Source organism: Amblyomma americanum, chromosome 3 (assembly GCF_052857255.1).
Source record: "Amblyomma americanum isolate KBUSLIRL-KWMA chromosome 3, ASM5285725v1, whole genome shotgun sequence".
In the NCBI taxonomy this organism is placed as follows: domain Eukaryota; kingdom Metazoa; phylum Arthropoda; class Arachnida; order Ixodida; family Ixodidae; genus Amblyomma; species Amblyomma americanum.
In genome coordinates this window covers 141,993,089-142,012,172 of record NC_135499.1, presented here as the reverse complement: position 1 = coordinate 142,012,172, position 19,084 = coordinate 141,993,089, and the positions used below count along the sequence as shown (strand labels likewise).

Below are 19,084 nucleotides of genomic sequence, written 5' to 3'. Positions count from 1 at the left end.
CGCTTGCATGGAAACTTGCCATTACGCAGAACGAAAATTGAGAGACGAAAAGAGCTCCGCCCCTTGCAAACAGTCCAGATCGTCGTCTATGCGTGGAGGGGCATAGACATCCTTGCGCGAGATCTTATTAAGGCGGTGGTAATCGACACAGAAGCGTATGGAGCCATCTTTCTTCTTCACAAGAACAACAGGCGATGCCCAAGGGCAGGTTGAGGACTGAATGACGCCATTTTGAAGCATTTGGTCGACTTGCTCTGCAATATACTCTGGCACTCGGTTGGAGACACACGATAAGGGCGCTGCCGCAGCAGCGCGTGGGCACCAGTGTCGATGCGATGGGTAACGGTGGAAGTTCGGCCCAAGGCACTTTGGTGAGCGTCGAAGGAAGAGCGGAGTTGATGAAGAATGGTGAGAAGCTATGTTCTTTGCGCGGAGGAAGATTGGCGCCGAATGAGCGCAAGAACAATTTGGTAGAAGAGGGATCTGGTGTAGAGGCAGGTGGGCTGAGCGCGTTCATGGAGAGGTGCGGTGTATCGTCGGTCTCCTCGCGCATGAGCAGAGATGCGATGGGCTGCACACTGCCGAGGCATTCACCAAGGCGCTTAGCGTTAGGGCAGGAAAACGGGCTAGAGACCAGAAGTATCGAGAGGCCAGCGGGCACAGTCAGTACGGCGTATGGCAGAGGGAGGCACTTGCGGTGCACAAAAGTATGGCCTGGAGTAAAGAGGACAGTGTCATCACCGAAAGAGTTGCAGACAGATGAACAAGAACGGATGAGCATGGGGGAATGTCGACGTCTTCGGCGGCGAGGGATTTAACACAGGCAACAGAAGGAGTAGCGTCCAGCAAAGGATTGGGCAGTGAAGAGAACCGGACTTCCGCTCGAGCAATATCGATGATAGCTTCATGGCGGCAAAGTAAGTTCCAGCCCAGAATAACAGGATGGGAACAGGAAGGCAGCACGACGAATTATATGTAGAGGGAGTCCTAAACCACAACTCGAGCAGTACAAGCTTCGGACGGCTTGATGTGCTCAGCGCTGGCCGTACGGAGCGAGAGTCCAGCAATCGGCGTCTTTACCTTCTTCAACGAACGAGAAAACGTATCGTACATAACGGAAATTGCAGCCCCGGTGTCCACAAGGGCCAAACCAGAAACGCCCTCGACAGAAACTTCAATGAGATTAGCAGGGGATATGCGAGGCCTTGAAAATTTCGACGGGGATGCAGTTTTCGCCTCAGGAACTGCGGCACCTAGTTTTCCTCCTGAATGGTAATGGGGCGACGTCGCATAGGAGAAACGGAGCGGCGCCTCGGCGAAGGTGAGCGGGGTCTGGTAAAGGCCGAACGGTAAGGAGAAAAAGGACTACTTGACGGTGGCTCAGCAGGCCCGGAGTACTGACTCGTGGAAGGCCAGTACGCGGGAGCTTGAGGAGGTGGCGCGTAGACTGGGACACGGCGGCGGCAAAGCCGGGCCACATGACCAGGCAAGCCGCAATTGTAGCAGATAGGCTGATTGTCGATGGTGTGCCAGGGATTTCTGACTCGCGGAGCCGGCCGAAGAGGAGGCGCCTCTCGCGGAGGAGGTATTGGAGGCAAAGGCAATGTAAACGGTCGAGGTCTGGCGACGACGTTCGCGTATGTCAGCGGAGCGGCCATAGGGGGCGGCAATTGGGTGACGACGTCGGCGTATGTCAGTGGAGCGGCGACAGGTGGTGGCGGATGGGCGGGTGGAAGAGCCTCGGCAAACTGATCTTGGATGGCATGTCGAAGAGCCGAAGCCAAATATGGAGCTCGCTCTGTTGGGCTTGGCAGAAGATACAGCCGACGCGCCACTTCTTCCCGAACAAAGTCTTTGATATGTTATATGTTGCAGCAGGGAGGAGGTTTCAGATGCTGGCGCCAGCTCAACAAGCGACTCAACCTGTCGAGGGTGCTGTCGAGTCAGGAGCCTCTGCTTCCGTAGCTCCTCGAACCTTTGGCAGAGGGTGACGACTTCAGCAACGGTGCGCAAGTCGTGTGCTAACAGTATCTGAAAGACGTCGTCGTCAACACCATTCAAAATGCGATTAATCTTGTCAGCTTCCGACGTTATGAGGTTGACACGCTTGCATAGGTCAAGGACATCTTCTATGCAACTGGTGAAGCTTTCGCCATCCTGTTGAGACCGTTCACAAAAGCGTTGTTCGGCGCGGGGTTTCCGACAGCAGGACGACCGAACACTTCGGAGAAGGTTGTCTTGAAAGCAGGACAAGTTCGGATGTCCACCTCGTGGTTCCGATACCACATGTTAGCCACGCCGGTGAGATAAAAAATACGTAATTTGGCTTTGTCGCATCGTCCCATTTGTTGTAAAGGCTCACTCGCTCGTAATACGTGAGCCAATCTTCGACATCCTGCTCATCGTTCGCGCTGAAGATGGCCGGGTCCCATTGGCGAAGGGAGAAGGCACAGGTAACCGCTGGGCCCACTTGCACGGCATGACGCTGAACGTCGTTAGGCATCACAGGTGCCGGGAGAGTACGGTTGCGAAATTCCAGGGCTGTTACCCGGCACCTCCACCAAATGTAAGGTGGGGGTTTATTTGTCGCGAGTATATATATATATATATATATATATATATATATATATATATATATATATATATATATATATATATATTCCGTGAGTAGCGTGTTCAGCAGAATCGGGCACACAATTTCTGTCCCGGCCCGTGTAGCAAGTAGGCACTTCATGATGTCATTCGAACGACGGCACTGTATATATTTGGACGTCAAGTGTGCTGTGCGATGCCTGTGCACGTTAAAGAACCCCAGGCGGTCGAAATTATACCTGAGCCCTCCACTACGGCACCTCATTCTTCCTTTCTTCTTTCTCTCCCTCCTTTATCCTTTCTCTTACGGCGCGGATCAGGTGTCCGCCGAGATGTGAGACAGCTACTGTGCCATTTCCTTTCCCGAAAGGAACAATTAAAAAAATTGGCGGTGGTTTAGCTCAGGTTAAACCTGGAGTGACGCGATAGCTACAGCTGGCCGAGTGGAACTTTGTCACGGGACCAACCACGTGATCTGCCATGGCACCGCGCCCCCGGAAGCTGCTCCGCACCACGTGACCAACCACGTGACAGCGTGGCACCGCAGCCACAGGGTGGCGGCGCCTCCACGCTGAAGGCTCGAAATGCTACCGTAATGTAGCTATCGCTACAAAAAATGGTCGATACCCCCAGCGGCGATCCCCAGCCAGGGGCTGACGAATGGGGCAGCTCTTGACGTTCAAATATATACAGCGCCGTCGTTCGAATGACATCATGAAGTGCCTCTTCGCGACACGGGCCGGGACAGAAGTTGTGTGCCCGATTGCTGACCGCGCTACTCACGAACAATAATTTCACTCTCTTAAATTTACGCTCCCTCTTTGTCTCCTTGGCACCCTACCTTTCTTGTGCGTCATGCATAATAATCCGCACCAAATTGTTTTTCTTTTCATTTCAAGAGCGGAAACAGTTTTTCGTGGCTTGAGTTCCGCAAAGAGATATTTCACTCAGAACAAATTGATGAACAACCCGCGCGTTTTATTGCAGTCATCTGCCTCCGATGACAAATGGCGGCACCTTGTCGCTCAAGGTTTACATCTTGCTAGCCTGAGGGCAGCCTCAGTTCAATCGCCTTATTATGCGTTTCTGTAAGCTTCCTCTCACCTATAATATACCTCTCCCAGTGGTCAGCAAGGATTCTACGGTGTAGCCAGAAAAAAAAAACATACAACCTTTTATTTAAGACAATTCCGTGTCATATTATCTTCCCTGCCTTGCTTATTGCTATGGTACTATGTCTGAAATGTGCGACGCAGTGTGATAGCAGCGAACCGTCGCCGACGAACACGTCCTGCGCCACGTCGCGGTGCGGGAATCGTTGCCGCACCCTCATTGACACCGAGGGCTGTGGCCGCCCAGCGGTGTTGAAGACGCTCGGCTACTAGCACCAGAGCGGCTGCAGCGAGTCCCACGAGCCAGATGAGGAAGATGCCCTGCAGGCCTTCCATCTGGCTCTGGGTGGTGGCCCGCTGTTGCTCGCTGAGCTCCGACTCTCGGCGGCAAGGCGTCTCCTCGTGTCCGCTGTCGCGGAAGAGTTTGTGCACCAGGCCACGCTCGATGAACAGCTTGATCCTGCGCAAGAGAGGAGACCGGCAGCGACACCGACGCGCTAGGTTGTGTGGCCGGTTTCAGAAAATTTATGCAATCGTTCGTGTGTGAAGCTGGTGCAATGCTCAGTGGTCTATCCGTGAAAGTGCATTTAGGGAAGAGGGGAACCACGCTTCGATTTCAGCCTTCAATGCTGCAATAGGGCAACATTGACTGAGCAAAGACCGAGCCCTCCTTGCTCCAGTTATACGGGAGATAATCATGATTACAAAGTCAGTATGTTCGAGTGATACCTGGCCACTATTATTGGTCTCGTCCCACTTCAGAGCTGGTCACGGTTACAAAGAAGAAAGACATAAGTAAAGATCCTTGAATGCTAAGAGAACAGTACACAATACAATATACATGAATAAACAAGGATAGAAGAACAAGAAATAATCTTATTTGCACTACACACAGCAAAAGTAAATAACGCTATTAAAGCACTCACTCACAAAAAACAGGAAAAATAAGATTGTTTGTTTGCAGCAAACACATAAAAAGCAAATAACAAAGATGTTGAAGCACTCACGCACAGAGAGGTATGAGCTCTTGTTTTCTGTGTGTGCCTATTTCTGTTCTGGCCAAGGGCTCAACATGTCTGCTCTTGTTCGGAAATATTATAGAAGCTAAAGAAAGCACCACCAAAAACACTAGCACAAACAAGAGCACAGGACGTCACTTTGTTGTTTATCATTAAGTATTCTTCTTTTTCCGCCTATTTATGAGTTATGAATAGAGTCATCCAACAAGCCTGGCAAATTCCTCTAAACGCGAAGCGCTTTTGTTTGCTTTGTCCTCGGAAGAAGCTCATTTTCTACATAAAGCAGAGCTGCACACTTCCTCAAGTGCTCAAATGGCGCGTAATAGTGTGTGATCAATAGCAAGTTGAGCACGATTCATAAAGCACGCATGAGGCGGAAGAAATAGGTTCGTGAACATTGTACTTTCTGTATCGGCGTGCCTATGCGCGTCCGGACAGAGTGACATACGTTTCGTCGATTCTGTTGCGCAGCTTCGGGTCCAGTTCCTTCCTCATGAACATGGAAAGAGGAAGCTGTGCCACCAGCTTCGGAGCGTAGTAGAATTCGCCGTCCATGTTACCCAGTTTCCCGCACCGCTCATTGACTTCCCCCGCGATGGGTTGTTGAGTGAAGATCATGGCCGCCTCTCCCTGCCGGAAAGACGTTGCAAATCTTGCACACGGTGGCACGTGTTATTTTTAAATCGTATTACCGATAGAGACATGTAGCATAGCGTGTACCACCATCGCTGCCCCATACCGCCTACCGCGCTACACTGCGCATACGTTATCTACGCAGCAGGAGTGCTCGAAACTGACCGGCGCCTGGCGCCCTCATGGCGATCTGCGCATGCGTAGCAGTGACGCACTGTTAGAAGTCGCTAATAATGACACGACCTCGGTGTTGCCGTCGACATTGAATACAGATGGAAGAATAAGATATCTATGGCGTGGCTGCCATTTCAAGCATGCACTCTGTCCGCTATTCGGCAAGAGACAGGTTGTGATGATGAGCTTGAGGTGACTGCTGATTACAGGCTGGACTAGCCTAGCGATGGTTACCGGCAATTGCTCCGCTGTAACGACACTTGATAAAAAACGAACCGTCACCAGCCCTGACGCCGTTCAGTGTCCTTCATGTAACAGCTAGGAATAGAAATCATTTGAAATAGAATTACTTTGCACCACTCTAACGTTTCAGGACCGAAAGTCGCGGCAGCAATGATTGGTTTATGGGTGTTTAACGTCCCGAAGCCACAAAGGCTATGAGGGGCGCCGAATTGAAGGGCTCGGAAAATTTCAACCACCTGGGGTCTCTTAACGTGCACTGGAACCGCAAAGTACATGGGTCTCTAGAATTTCGCCTCTATCTAAACTCGGCCGCCGCGGCCGTGGTCGATCCCGTGTATTTCGGGCCAGTAGCCAAGCACCATAACCACTCAGTCACCGCGGCGGCTGCCACAGTAATGATTCCTTTACCTATTAGCCTCCCAGCATTCGCAACAACAATGTTTATTCAGCGTAGGCAGATTTGTATATTTTCCCACAGCGCGTACCCGCGGATTTAAGGTCGTGTACTAATTGCTGGTTGCGGATTCTCAGAAAAAATAAATTATTTCGAAATTGCCTCGTTACCCAGGCATCTGGTATTCGTTCTAGGTAATCATGTCTTCAGATGCTTTCATTAATTTCACTGACCTTCCGTGCCTAACCACGCAGAACTTTTTTCTTTTCCCGTAAATCAGCATCCTTCAAACTTTTGTTCTTGTCCGTACGGCACGTAGGACAAACAGCTCTACGTGGTAGAGGTATGAAGCATGGAAGCAGTACTAAATATTTATAGAGCGCGATTCTAGTGCTGTTGTCGCCTACCGAAGTGCGCCTTTTAAAGAGGATCTCAAAGGGGCTCTAATAAAGCTGTTGTATGACGGGGGTGTTAAAGTACGCCGCTTCAAAATTATCCTCTACCAAGAATTTTTTTTATGCGCTTTGTAGAAGCTCAGATATTTTTAGCCAAATTTGAATGTGTGCGTCTTCGCGCTTTTCTCTCTTGTCTCGTCAGTTTATGCACTCTGAAAGGTCACCGCTCCTCTGCCGGCCCAACGCCGGGGATGGAGTTTTGTGACCCGCCATAGCTAGGCCTCTTATTGGTCACGGCCGTGGTAGCTGCATGAAGTCTAAAATAATCCAACCAATAGCCATCTCATAGCTGGTATACGCAGGAGCGGTGTGACAGAAGAGAGTGCGAGCATGAAAAAGCCGCCGGAAAGGGCTCACTAAATTTCGCACGTGATTGGGACTCTGCTGCGTGTAGAAGTGTATTATTTTCCCCAGGTGTTCGTGGCAACAAAATTCAGTGATTGCGCGAGTTGATGTGCTCTCCTCGGATGGTGTTTCACAACCGCTTTAATGTGCGCCAATTTTGGTTGGCATTAGCGAACCACACTGGTGAAGCTCTTACCTTTAAAATCCTCTTCAAAGTTGCTGTGCTGAACAAATCATGACGCTTAAGCTCGGCTTTGCGACTCCTGATCTTCTCTAGCACCTTCCTGAAGACGTCTGTCTTGGTTGTCTGATATAAACGCGCAGGGAACTCTCGTAAGTTTGTGCGAGCATATTCATCTTTTTTAATTCAAGAGCTCTGTTCTAGACGCACTAGTCATCGCAGAATAAACAGAAAGCCGAACTTTCGCATTTAGCATGCAGCACTGGTGTAAATCATGGAATTGTGCAAAATACCTCAAGGAGCCAAAGGAAACCTGAACCCTGGACCACGATTGGTGTGATTTTGTCATCCCTGGCGATGTCTTCGATGCCTTCAATCATACGAAAGTCAGCGCGCACCACCAGAGATGCCTTTGTCTGGCCAATAAAACTAGTGCGCAACACGATCAGGGAGAGGAACCAGACAGCCACCAAAGACCTCTGTGCTGTATTCTTGGGCAGATGAGAGGAGCCTAGCAGGTATAAAAAGAAAAATTATTGTTTAATTTTTGCTATAAATTAACTGGGAGACACGAAAGAGAAGAAAGCTCTTCCATGCAATTTTTTTGTATACATCAACCAGAAGCTGTGGAATCTGTGCCACAGCTTAAGAAAAAAATTCAGAGGTGACCTAATTCCACTCTGTGTTAGCAGTACAATAGCATTAGCAGTTCTTGATGCCTTTACTGGAAGTGACGTCAGATCCTGTCTGGTTACAACGAAGGTCAACAATGGTCAAAAGCAAGAGAGGGCGATAACGTCGCACTCCTCGATGTATTCTTATTGCTAAGTTTTCTAGACTTTGAGTCCTAACCGTGTCTTAACGCTTACCTTGTGATAGGAAGGAGCTTAAGAGCATCTCGAGAGATTCCAAAATGTTGCCATGTTTCCACAGAGACCAGTGCTCACTGAAGCCGGTGTCGGGATGTCGCTGTCGCGCCACTGCTGACGCCATGGAAGAACCCACATACGTTGACCAGGTTGCCACAAAAGCCAACGTTGTGGCCATCCAGACGCAGCCACTGAAAGCACGTAAGAACCCGAACGCCTCCTGGGCGAACTCGAATGGCCGGCCAGCGAAGATGACCACGTCAATATACGATATGGGGAAGGTGGGATCTCCCACCTCTGTCCGAGACGTGGTGACCATGAGGGCCCCAGCCGTAATGTCCGCCTCCTTGTTTCATACACATGCATGGAAACATGGGGTGTAAGTATAGTTACCAAATGCTTCCGCGCAGAACGAATAAAGCTTCAGTTTCTCACGAAACCACGAGCACTCAGTGCTTTAAAGGAGTGCTTTACTTAGAGTGACGGTGGTCAGGTTTTAAAAAAAATGTTAATGAAAAAAAATTGTTGTTTCTAAGCGGCACGTTTCGTATACTCACGTTTCGGACAAGCATTCCCATTTTCCCTGACCAGCTACCGTTGGGCAGCTCAACGCCGTAGAGGCCGTCGGCAGGCTCGACGAAGGAGGCACTGCGAACACCACACGCAAAAAGCAAACATTTTCTGCGATAAGTAGTTTGGGAGACCTCATGAGCAACGCACGGAGCTAAAGTGCACCAATTGCTGTATTTGATTTGGGGTGACAAATCTGCTCTTTTCACATATTCCATATTAGATAACTAGTCAGTTCTTACCACCCTGGCATCTCCAGGAAGGAATGTCTTCGATTTAAAAGTGGCTGATATATGCTTGATAACAAAGAGCCGCCACTTTCTGCGTCAATATTTCACTTATCCTGAATCGAATGATGGCTCGAGTTCTGGTAACTGTGTTTGTGTAATATGCTCTGTAAAAATAACTTCGGGCGTCAAAAATTTTTTGTTACTCTCAGGAGGTCGTGACCTTTATGGTCGCTCTCTTAGCCAAAATTGGTCCCGTGGGAGCAATAGCAGCACCCGCCGCGATGGCTCAGTGGTTAGGGCGCTCGGCTACTGATCCGGGGCACCGGGGTTCGAACCCAACCGCGTCGGCAGCGTTTCGATGGAGGCGAAACGCAAAGGAGCCCTTGTGCTGTGCGATGTCAGTGCACGTTAAAGGTCCCCAGGTGGTCGAAATAAACCGGAGACCTCCACCATGGCACCTCTTTCTTCCTTTCTTTTTTCACTCCCTCCTTTATCTTTTTCCTTACGGCGCGGTTTAGGTGTCCGCCGATATATGAGACAGATACTGCGCCATATCCATTCCCCCAATACAATTTTTTTTCAATAGCAGCCGTTAGTCCCAGTGAGCAGCGCGAAAGGAATAATTGCGACCGTGCGCGTGCCGTGTACAAACTTCATGGACCAAATGCTTAGTCCTTGGCCTAAAAAGGACTTACTGAAAGACGAACGGCAGAATTTGATCCTTCTGCGTCGCCATTATTCCTCAAACAAACATGGCGGCACCCTTTAAAGCACGGCCCGTCGCTTCAGACGGAATTCGTCGTTGTTACTGCCCTTTTCAGTGCATTCTCTAGAGGTAAATGGGGGACCGGTTTCTTGCTTCGTCTCATTTTGTCTACAACAAAACTTATGAGTGATAAATTTGCTGCATTTTTTATTTATATAGTGACGTTTCTGCAGCTTCTAGGCTTAAGAGGTGCGTCGGGTTGTTGACAAAAATAGTTCCCGCCCTAACAACGAGATGGTGCCACTAAGCTGAGAATATCGCTGCTTCTCTGCCCTCGCTGAACTGTGAGAAATGGCGTAACGTCTTGCAAAATGCCTGCGTTTCGCCTACGTAAGCGTGAATACGGTTGTGGTAGGTTGGCAGCTTCGCTTCATACTCTTTTTCTAAGCATATCTGTGTACGCCATGTGTGGTGTCGTGAAGTTAGACCGGGAAGTTCAAATGTATGCCGTCACTGGAAATAACAGTAGATCACACGATAGCCGTGCAGTACGAGATATCGACAGTGATAACAAAGGGAACGCAAGCGTCGTCTCACATCGCTGCAACTGAGTTGTCACTTGGGAGCGTATGCAGTATGCTCTCAGACTGTCTTCGCATGCCGCAGGAACTACTGTTGTCTTCTATGGAACCTTATAAGTAGTAAATTATAGCGGCAGAATGGGGTGGGGGGGGGGGGGGGGTGTTTTCTACTGTCGTCAAGAGGAACGACTACTAAGGAAGAGTGCATTTGATTAAACTACTGAAATATGTAACGAGGTCTCTGCTGATGCTGCCTCTGCGTGAGGAGAGTAATATTGTCCCGAATGGATTATATTGATGGGACACGAATTTAGGTAACAAAGAGGAATGGCGGTGACAAAGTAAGGACTGGCGTAAATCGCGCAAACCTGATTCCACAAAGCACCAAAGAATGTAATAGAGAAACCATACTTCAGCTTCAGGGCTTCTAAGATAAGCATCATCAAGCCACCGCTTATTCCGGTCAGAACTGTCCGCCCTTGATGCTGTTCGACGTCCAAGTACGGCAGGAACTGCACAGGAACAGTAGGTAGCCAAACAATACTTGCCATCATGTCTGCATAAATTCATGGGGAAAATGTCCCGCAGAAAAAAAAACGGAAAAAATACTGAAAAAAATACAAAATACCAACTGTTAACAAAATATCTCGTAACAGCAGTGAAAAAAATTTTTTAAGTTACTTAGACATAGTCACGTTGAACAAACCCGCCATATTTCATTGGGGTCAACAATTAGCTCATGTTGTGTCATGCGCTTTGCGAGCTGCAATATGGCACACGCGTGCCAATGTTCTGTAACTGGGGTCGTTTAACTTTTTGAGATTAAATTAAAGGTGTTTTTGCGTGATACCTGAGTTTGAACTGGTTTGTGCTGTGGCGTGGTGGGGCTCGAGAACACTAAGAACGAGCGGAAGCGGCTACATGATATCGAAAACTCTTCTCTAAAGCAAAGACACAATGCAAGCCTTGAAATGCAAAAAAAAATTAAGATATTCGTCAAGTTTTCGGTTATTGCGCTCCTAAATACATTGTACGAAGGTTTGTTATGAGTGTTATGAGTGTGTATGTGGCAAATGAAACAGAGAATCTCGACTTGGCCTCTCTTAAAGCCCGCAGAGTAGCTCTCGCGCTCTTACCTTAACATAGGCAATGCGTATTTCTTGCAACGAAGCCATGGATCCCGTGTACCGAGAGCGTCCAACCTTTACCACGGTCCGCTTTCGTATTCTTAGCTCGACGAGCACCTGGGTCTTTTATTCACTAGCAAAACTGCATTGTTTGCTTCATTTTCTTCCAGTGTCTATTTCCCACGAAATCGTTAGTCACGCGAGCAGATTCTATCGGGGCCATGTGTCAAATGCGCGGGAAGCAATAAGTTTGCAGTAACTTAAGGCTGACTCACAAACTAAACTAAAAACAGATAAAACACCCCCACCCGCGACTCCTGCTTGCGTTATCAGCACGGACAAAAAAACCTTCTTTCCAACTGCAAGATCGAGCTGCCACTCTAATATGCTGGATATTGCGCAAGTTTTTTTCACTACCGAAAATGTGTTTTCGCGTCAACCTCTGAAATGGATGAAAAGAACTTCCTTTAAGTATCGCCATAACTTTTATGTAGCTAAAACGTACGGAATATTTACGTTTGATCGAGGGGAGAAACACGTGCTTGAAACCGATAACCTGTTGCGACACTATTGGTCGCAGTGATGTGTAATGCTGATCATTGCATAGATATGTATTTCGGACCTAAACTCCCGGTTTTTAGAAGAAAGATAAAAATTGAAGGACAGTACAACGTGTATGGTAAGGCTTTTTTGTACACTCTTCTCTTTCTCCTAGGTTTTGATGTTGCGGTGGTGAACTGAAACTTTCATGGGTCATTGACTCAAGGGCTGAATAACATGGCTTTATCTCTGAAATTATCTTAAACACGTAGGCAGAAAGCGCTCGATCTGTTTACCGCAATGGCTTTCAGTAATTAAAAAAAAGTATGCGTAGCGTCCGTGTATCATGCCAGTCTGATTTCCATGACTACTGTATGTTTCAGTGTGAAAAATGAACAGTATATTCATATTCAGTTATAATACAGTACAAGATAATGGCCGTTCGGCGCCGTCCCAGTCAAGCAGAGGAAACTTTTATCTCTGTAATACTTCATGTTTACTTCTGTTTCTTTTGTGTGAGTGTCTAAACTGTGAAACGACACTCTATAAAGTTTTCGTCCTAAAAAAGCATTTCTTTGCGCCTACATTTGCCGCTCGTTTTGTCATATTTTATGGCATGCAAGTAATCTGCTTTGGCGCAGAACGCATGATATATGCAAGTTTAGTACCTTTAAGGAAAAATTATTATTAGCTGGTTGGTTTGTGTATGCAATTCAATTTCCCTAAGCTCCACGATGGCTATGAGAGACGCCATCGAGGTGAGAGCCTCACTAATTTTGGCCGCATGAGGTTCCTTAATGCGCACTAAGATATAATACAGCTCAACGGCGTTTTTTTTTTATTTAACCTGCTTCGAATGCCGGCCAATGTGTTCGTGATTTGATCCCACGCCTTCTTGCAAAGCGAACAGAACACCTTAGACATTGCGCAGCTCTTGGCAGGTGTAATTATTGTTATGATTGTCGGTTCAGCAACCACTTAATCTGGTATCTCTTTTGCGCAACCTGCAGTTAAAAGGCGAAAGTAACCAAAAGAAAAAGAAATAGGCGATGACATGAATAAGTCGACACGCGAAAAGTACTGGAGCTCTGCAGTATCTAATGAGCACACGACTTAATTCATTCAGTATAGCTCGCTAAAGAAAACAGCTACAGCAATAATTTTTCCCGGTTTACTCATGATGTAGAAGAACTTCTTGCTGGGCGAGTTGGTGCATAGCTTTCTTGGGATGGCGTTGCGCAAACGACAAGACGTGCACAGGAAAAGTATCTATCAGTCATCTTCTACTTTTCCTGCGTACGTCTTGTCGTTTGCGCAACGCCATCCCAAGAAAGATTTACTCTTGATGTTCCTTTTTTTTGCCACTTTCTCTTCCAATTCTCGTCGTGCACATATATGATAAAGGAAGATAACAAAACCGCGTTTCACATCTAAAATGACGTCATCAAATGAATCATTTACTCGGAGTTGTTGAGGAGACTCGATAGACTATACTCAATGACTTTAACACTGACACTCACTTGCTACTCGCCACCAGTGCTATTCTGCCGTAAAAACTCCTTACCCTTTACATGCGGTGCTTGGCGCTTTTCAACGTGCAGCCACCCTGTCGAGTCAACGTTCGGTATGTGCCCCTCTGAAAATGCCGCACTTTTATCTTCAAACTGTTCCATTGCATCTTCCTGCGGTCCGCCCGAATATGTCTGCTGTCCACGTGTTTAAATGACAGTGTGATTGTCAGAAGAGACTTTTGCGTCTTGCCTGTTTCCAAGTTGCAAAGCGGTGGGCCTGGTATGAAGAGAGGCGGCGCTAGGTTGGAGCTGCCTATCGTACTAGGCATACATGGAAGCCACATTTGTATGCATTGAGCATGTAAAAACAAGCTTCCATGCCACCAAAAAACAGCTCCTGCCCTTAGCCAATAAGCATATGACCACATCAGCAGTGAAATTAAGCAAAAAAATTACAAAAGCATCATATCGAAAATATGCTGAAGATTTCGACATTATTGTTGAAACAGCATGGGAACACTTGGCCTTAAATCGGTAATAACAAGGCCTATTACTTGTTTATCTGCCGGTGGCGATGGCTCAGCAGCTAGCGCGCTTTCTTATTGAGCAGGAGTTTGCGGGTCCAGTTACGCGTTTAGGGAGTCAAATTTCACGTGCAGACATAGAGAGAAAACACCCTGTGGGTGAATTTTATACTGCTTCGCTCCCCTCACTTCCATTCCTATGCATTTTTGCCCTTGATCAGGGCTTTATTGAACATATGAAGAACATTGCTTGCTGGCTGTCACCACTATTGCGGCAAGTGGCAGTTCCAAATAATAAAAGAAGAGCAATAGAGCAAATTTAGAAATAACGCTTTACAAAAGCGTATAAGACACGGCAAGTTGGTCAGACATGCTAAAGGGAAGGATGTCGCAGCATCAAGAAACGAAGACTGCAGGAGAGCACCCACACGCACAAGCGCCAATATACATATACTAGTATTGTGATTAAGAAGCTTCTAGGATTGGGCAAGTTGGTATGTCTGACCACCTTGCCCAATCCTATAAGAGCGCCATGGCACAAGGTGTTTTCTTCTACTCAAGGTGGGGTCGAAGACCCATTTCCCAAGCATTTCACCCCAGATAAGCCGATCACCAGTCCAGGGGAAATCTTGTACCCATTGTACCACCGGTGGGTACCCGGCGGCATTAGGGATCGAACCCCGCACCTCCCGCATGCGAGGCGGATGCTCAACCACTTGGCCACCGCTGCGGTGGAAGAGTTAGATGTCATGGCGACTACGAAGGGTAGTTGCTACAAGCGCCTGCATGAAGGACAGTATGATGTGGCAAAGAGAACAAACTACACGAGAGCGACGAGAACCATAAGAACGAATCATGAGACGCGCCTCTTCACATGAAGCCGTCTGGATATCGAATTATGGACTTACGAGCGCCAAGCTTAGGCGCTCACGCAACTAGTTTATGGGTGCCTATGTCGGTAACTTCGAAATCGGGCCATGGTACTTTTGGAGTATATAGGTGCGACGTACAATGGGAGCGCTCTCTTTCTTCTTCATTGTAATTTTGGCGGGAAAAATGGGTTTACGTAAATAAACTCGGCTCACTCAGTCATCAATAGCGGCCGCGTTTAGGCGATTTGGTTGCCTGTCTTATTCTGCGTACTTGACTGTTTTGTGCTTTTACGTTCAGTAATCAAATTGAATTATTTTCATGTCTGATATCGGTAGACATAAAAAAAGGATGCAGCGCGAATACTATAGCCTTCATGCAAGTTGAGTGCTAAGATTGATGCGGCGCTTGTCTATACAACACCGCGAGCAGCGTATACTGCCAGCGATGGCGATATAAGCTAGCAGTACACCCTAATTCGATGCTGTAACGCTTTTCTGAGAGCGTTCTGTGCCAATGCAAGAGGCCACTGCGGTTTTCCACAACCCACACATAACACCCCTAACTTTCCAGCTTCCTTCAGGCACCACCTCTGAGGAAGCCGAGGAGACCGCTGTAGCCATTGGTCTTGCATACACAGACGCCCTTTACATTATGGACTCAAAAACCGCGATTCTAAATTTTACCAGGGGGCAGGGTTCATCCCCCTGCACAATATCCGCTGCACATGCCCCTCCCCTACCTCCTCCGACGCGCTGAGCTCACCTGGGTGCCTGCGCGCTCGGTAAATCCCGGCAACGAGGCCACCGACTTCTTTGTCCGAGGGTCTACAAACCGGGCAGAGGCGGACCTCGTGGGGCCGCAAACTCCCGCGCTAGGCGCCTAATCTACCCGCCACCCCACCAATCTCTTACTACCAAAGAACAGTCAATCTAGCATCGCCTGCAGACGCGAACGCTGCCTACACCAGCCAATCTTTCAAACTTTGTGCCGGTACCCCGAATATGCATTTTGTGCTCCCACCCCAAGGCCACCCTTACCCACATCCTCCTATCATATCCGGCGTCCCTTCCTCCCACCGGGCAAGTGCCTCTCTGAACCTGGGAGAACTAGGAGACTTCACTACGGTCAGCGGACCAGGCCAGGCAGAAGATCGCCATCAGCCGGGCCGCATTCGTCATGGACCAACACCACATGAACGTTTAGACCGTGGGTGGCATCGCGCGGAGACCCCTGAGGACTGCGGGCCTCAAATTCTCTTGCTCAATAATGTTTTTCCATCCATACATCCCTGCATTTGCGAGTGCAAGACATACACTGTGTTGTGCCCTGGACCGCCTTGATCCTCGCCCATTAACAGAGCAAAAGATCCTCGGTCCGTGGCCACAGCAGTCGACTGCCTTCAAGGCATACAAGGCACTCTTTGCCTACTTGAGAGCGACTGGATTGAGTGACAAATTGTGACAGCGTTGTGCGTGTGTGTGTGTGTGTTATGCCTTTTTTTCCCTTCTCTCTTCCTCCTTTTATTCCCCTAATCCCTCTTCCCCAGTGCAGGGTAGCCAACCGGAACACCTTTCTGGTTAACATCCCTGCCTTTCCCTCCTCCTCTTTATCTATAGATTTATGGCCATACACTTTTAGGGGATTTTTGTTTATAGACAGCCTATAGACTATAATTAGACAAAAGCAATATTCATAGGAAGGCAATAGAAACTATCAGAAGTGTATAGACTGTCTATCGACCATTTTTGTAAGGGTAAGGCATGGCGGCAAAGAAAAAATATAGGAGGCGAATGGATGCGTGAGCATATTTTACCAGGAAAAAGGAAGAGTGAGAAGTGTCGGCTTGTGTAATTAAAGGCATCCACGCAACTTTATCTGACCTCGCAGCAAATAATATACCATGTGCATCCTAATTTACTCCTACCTCCGTGTTTTACCGGAGTTACTTGCCACATTCAGGGAGAATCGGCTATGAATCACTTCTCTGAGGATGGGGTTGAAAGAAGGGGCTGAGTGCCTTGCAGCACTCAGCTTACGAGAGATCGTAATCGATGCAACCTATACTTACGTTCTTGACCATTATATCCATTTTTTCAGGCCAACTGCCGTTGTTGAAGAGTTTAACGCCGTACTCTCCGTCTGCAGGCTCCACGAGCGTGTCGCTGTAAGGCAGAAGAATGCTAACAATGATTATTGTACAGCATTATTCACGTGAGTTCTTATAAAAACCAAACTCTTCGCTCGTCTTAAAGAGTCGGCTTCTGATTCTCTGGACGAGCTGTATTACACAAAAACATTTCTCTCTGCGCGGTGAATCGGCATCACAACAATTCTGGACAAAAGCATTTTTGAGCAGGAAAAAGTTTATGGGCGTAATTATTTCGTATATTGTAATATTTCACGATAACAATCATTATTTTCGCAGATGTCCAGGCGGCAGGCTACATTCTTTTGCTATTAATCACTCTGCTGTCGTCAAAATTGTTCCCCATTGGTTTTCTCTAGCAGTCCTAACTGCTCGTTGCGAGCGATGGAAACAATATATAAGTTCAAGATTTTGCTACATATATGAAGAATGAACCATCACCTTCAATGTTTCCGTAAGGGAACCTTGCAAGTTTTCAATATTCAAAATTTTCTCCAAGAATGCTAGACATCCTTTCGTGGGCTGCATAATGTGCAGTCTGCAAAAAGTGCTTGCTTTCCGCGCAGCATTTCACCTTGAAGTATGAGCATGAGGAACTTTGAAATGCTTTTATATTCTTATCAATAATTGCTTGCTGTTAACGGAAGTACGCTGGCTTGAAAAGTGATGGAAGCGGCTTGAATTTTAGAGCCCTCTTTGCATAGATCTGGACCATCAACGCCAAATGTCGGTTGAAAAAATTGCTTGAAATCTTTCTATACCGAAACTGAACCCCTAAAGTGCTATTTAATTAAAACAAATATATTTTAAGGTAGATGGTGATGCAGCACATATTTTTGTCTGCTCTTTTTTTTAATGTGGCAATTGAAAAAACCATACACAGTGTAAAATCCTCCCCCAAGTAAGCACGCGATCTATAAAAGAAGAGCTGCAGGAAGCGCAAATTCTTCTTTAATGAATTCCGCGGGATGAAGACAAAAACTCGTAAAGAAGAGACTCCACAGACTTGAGCTTCAGAGCTTCTATAATGAGCATCATCACACACAAAAAAAGAAAGGTGCAAGCGTGAGTGGGCAAGTTGACAGCACTGAGTTTAATTGGCAGAAATAATGCCGAAGACCGGTACATAATTCATATTTCTTGCCATGGAGGCGTTTTCTGCGTGCTAATTTAAGCCCGGTGTTCTTCTCTAGTCTCAAGATAAATTTGGCTGCGAAAAAAAGGTGTACAAAAGCTTCCCGCTTACATTTATTTTTTCACATGTGTGTTTTCAGTGGAAGTGCTTCACACACGCTGCTATTTGTTAAAACACTAGAAATCGCAGAGTCTGTAATGTTGTGTAAGGATGAGGAAAGCTTACTTTGTGAATGTTACAATTGCTATGCCTGTGATGACTTTGTAACAGTGGAGATAAAAGCCTATGAATCGGCCTAAGCTTTCGGGAGGCAGGCTTGAAGCACGTTGTCAATAATGGAGCTCGCTCTCGTTGTTGTCGACGTCATCGGAAATTGTGTCATCCTGGAGTGAATATTTTCGGGCAAATGTCGGAGTCAGTATTAAGGGCGTAATTTGATTCACTGTTAGAGGGCGTCTCACGGACAGTAAAAGAATTGTGCTTTAAATACTGACTCTGGCGTTTACACCAAAATATTCACTCCAGGCTGACAGATCTTTTCCGCTGACGTGGTAGACGACTTTTATATCCGCTATACGAGACTTTTCCACGCTTTCTTCATTAAAGTACAGCAATCAAGCAACTAATTTCTAAGAAGCAAGCCGGCTAATTAATTTAACAAGCACCCGAAAAGTTTAAGATAGACGTCGGCGGTGGCCTTACTGCCACTTCTGGCGTATGCACTTACCTTGACATAAGCAACGCGCACCTCTTGCATCAAGGCCATAATTCAAAGCGTTGCAAGACAGTGCATGAGCTCCGCATATTCTTCTGTCTTCCGCTTCCGTATGCCCGGCTTGACAACAAGCGTTTTCTTTTTAAGCGCCCTTGAAATTGCAATTTCACATTGTGTTTTTTTTTATTATTCTCAAGCAAATGCTGGAGACCAAAACGTAATTCATGACTCAAGTTTTCAAGCACAAATGTGCTTGCGTTGTGCGGGACATTGATTTGGCCGCATCCTTCCAAACAGTCGGACCACACGAAGGCGAGGCTGCAGTGATGACCTTGATGATTGCGAAGCTTCCTGAAGCCGACATGAAGCAGCCAAAACAAAAATATCAAAATGAAAGGAACGCGCCCTT

The 19,084-nt window shown here is 47.2% G+C and overlaps 1 protein-coding gene across 1 annotated transcript; it reads right to left on the bottom strand.

The window, feature by feature from the left end:
- Positions 1 to 3,824: 3,824 nt before the first annotated feature.
- On the bottom strand, positions 3,825 to 10,594 carry LOC144124164 (glutamate receptor ionotropic, kainate glr-3-like). Its single transcript, XM_077656822.1, has 7 exons — positions 10,516 to 10,594; positions 8,575 to 8,665; positions 8,018 to 8,363; positions 7,442 to 7,659; positions 7,164 to 7,274; positions 5,172 to 5,353; positions 3,825 to 4,164 (listed from the first exon to the last, which is right to left on the bottom strand). Exons 1-7 carry the CDS (start codon positions 10,545 to 10,547, stop codon positions 3,825 to 3,827), a joined length of 1,320 nt encoding a protein of 439 aa, XP_077512948.1. The 5' UTR covers positions 10,548 to 10,594.
- Positions 10,595 to 19,084: the final 8,490 nt, after the last annotated feature.

Coding starts and splice junctions, on each gene's coding strand:
- LOC144124164 (XM_077656822.1), bottom strand. CDS start 10,547: ATGATGCTTATCTTAGAAGCCCTGAAGCTGAA. Junction 8,364..8,574: donor TGGGAATGCTTGTCCGAAAC/GTGAGTATACGA, acceptor GTATGAAACAAG/GAGGCGGACATTACGGCTGG. Junction 5,354..7,163: donor CTTTGAAGAGGATTTTAAAG/GTAAGAGCTTCA, acceptor TCTTTCCGGCAG/GGAGAGGCGGCCATGATCTT.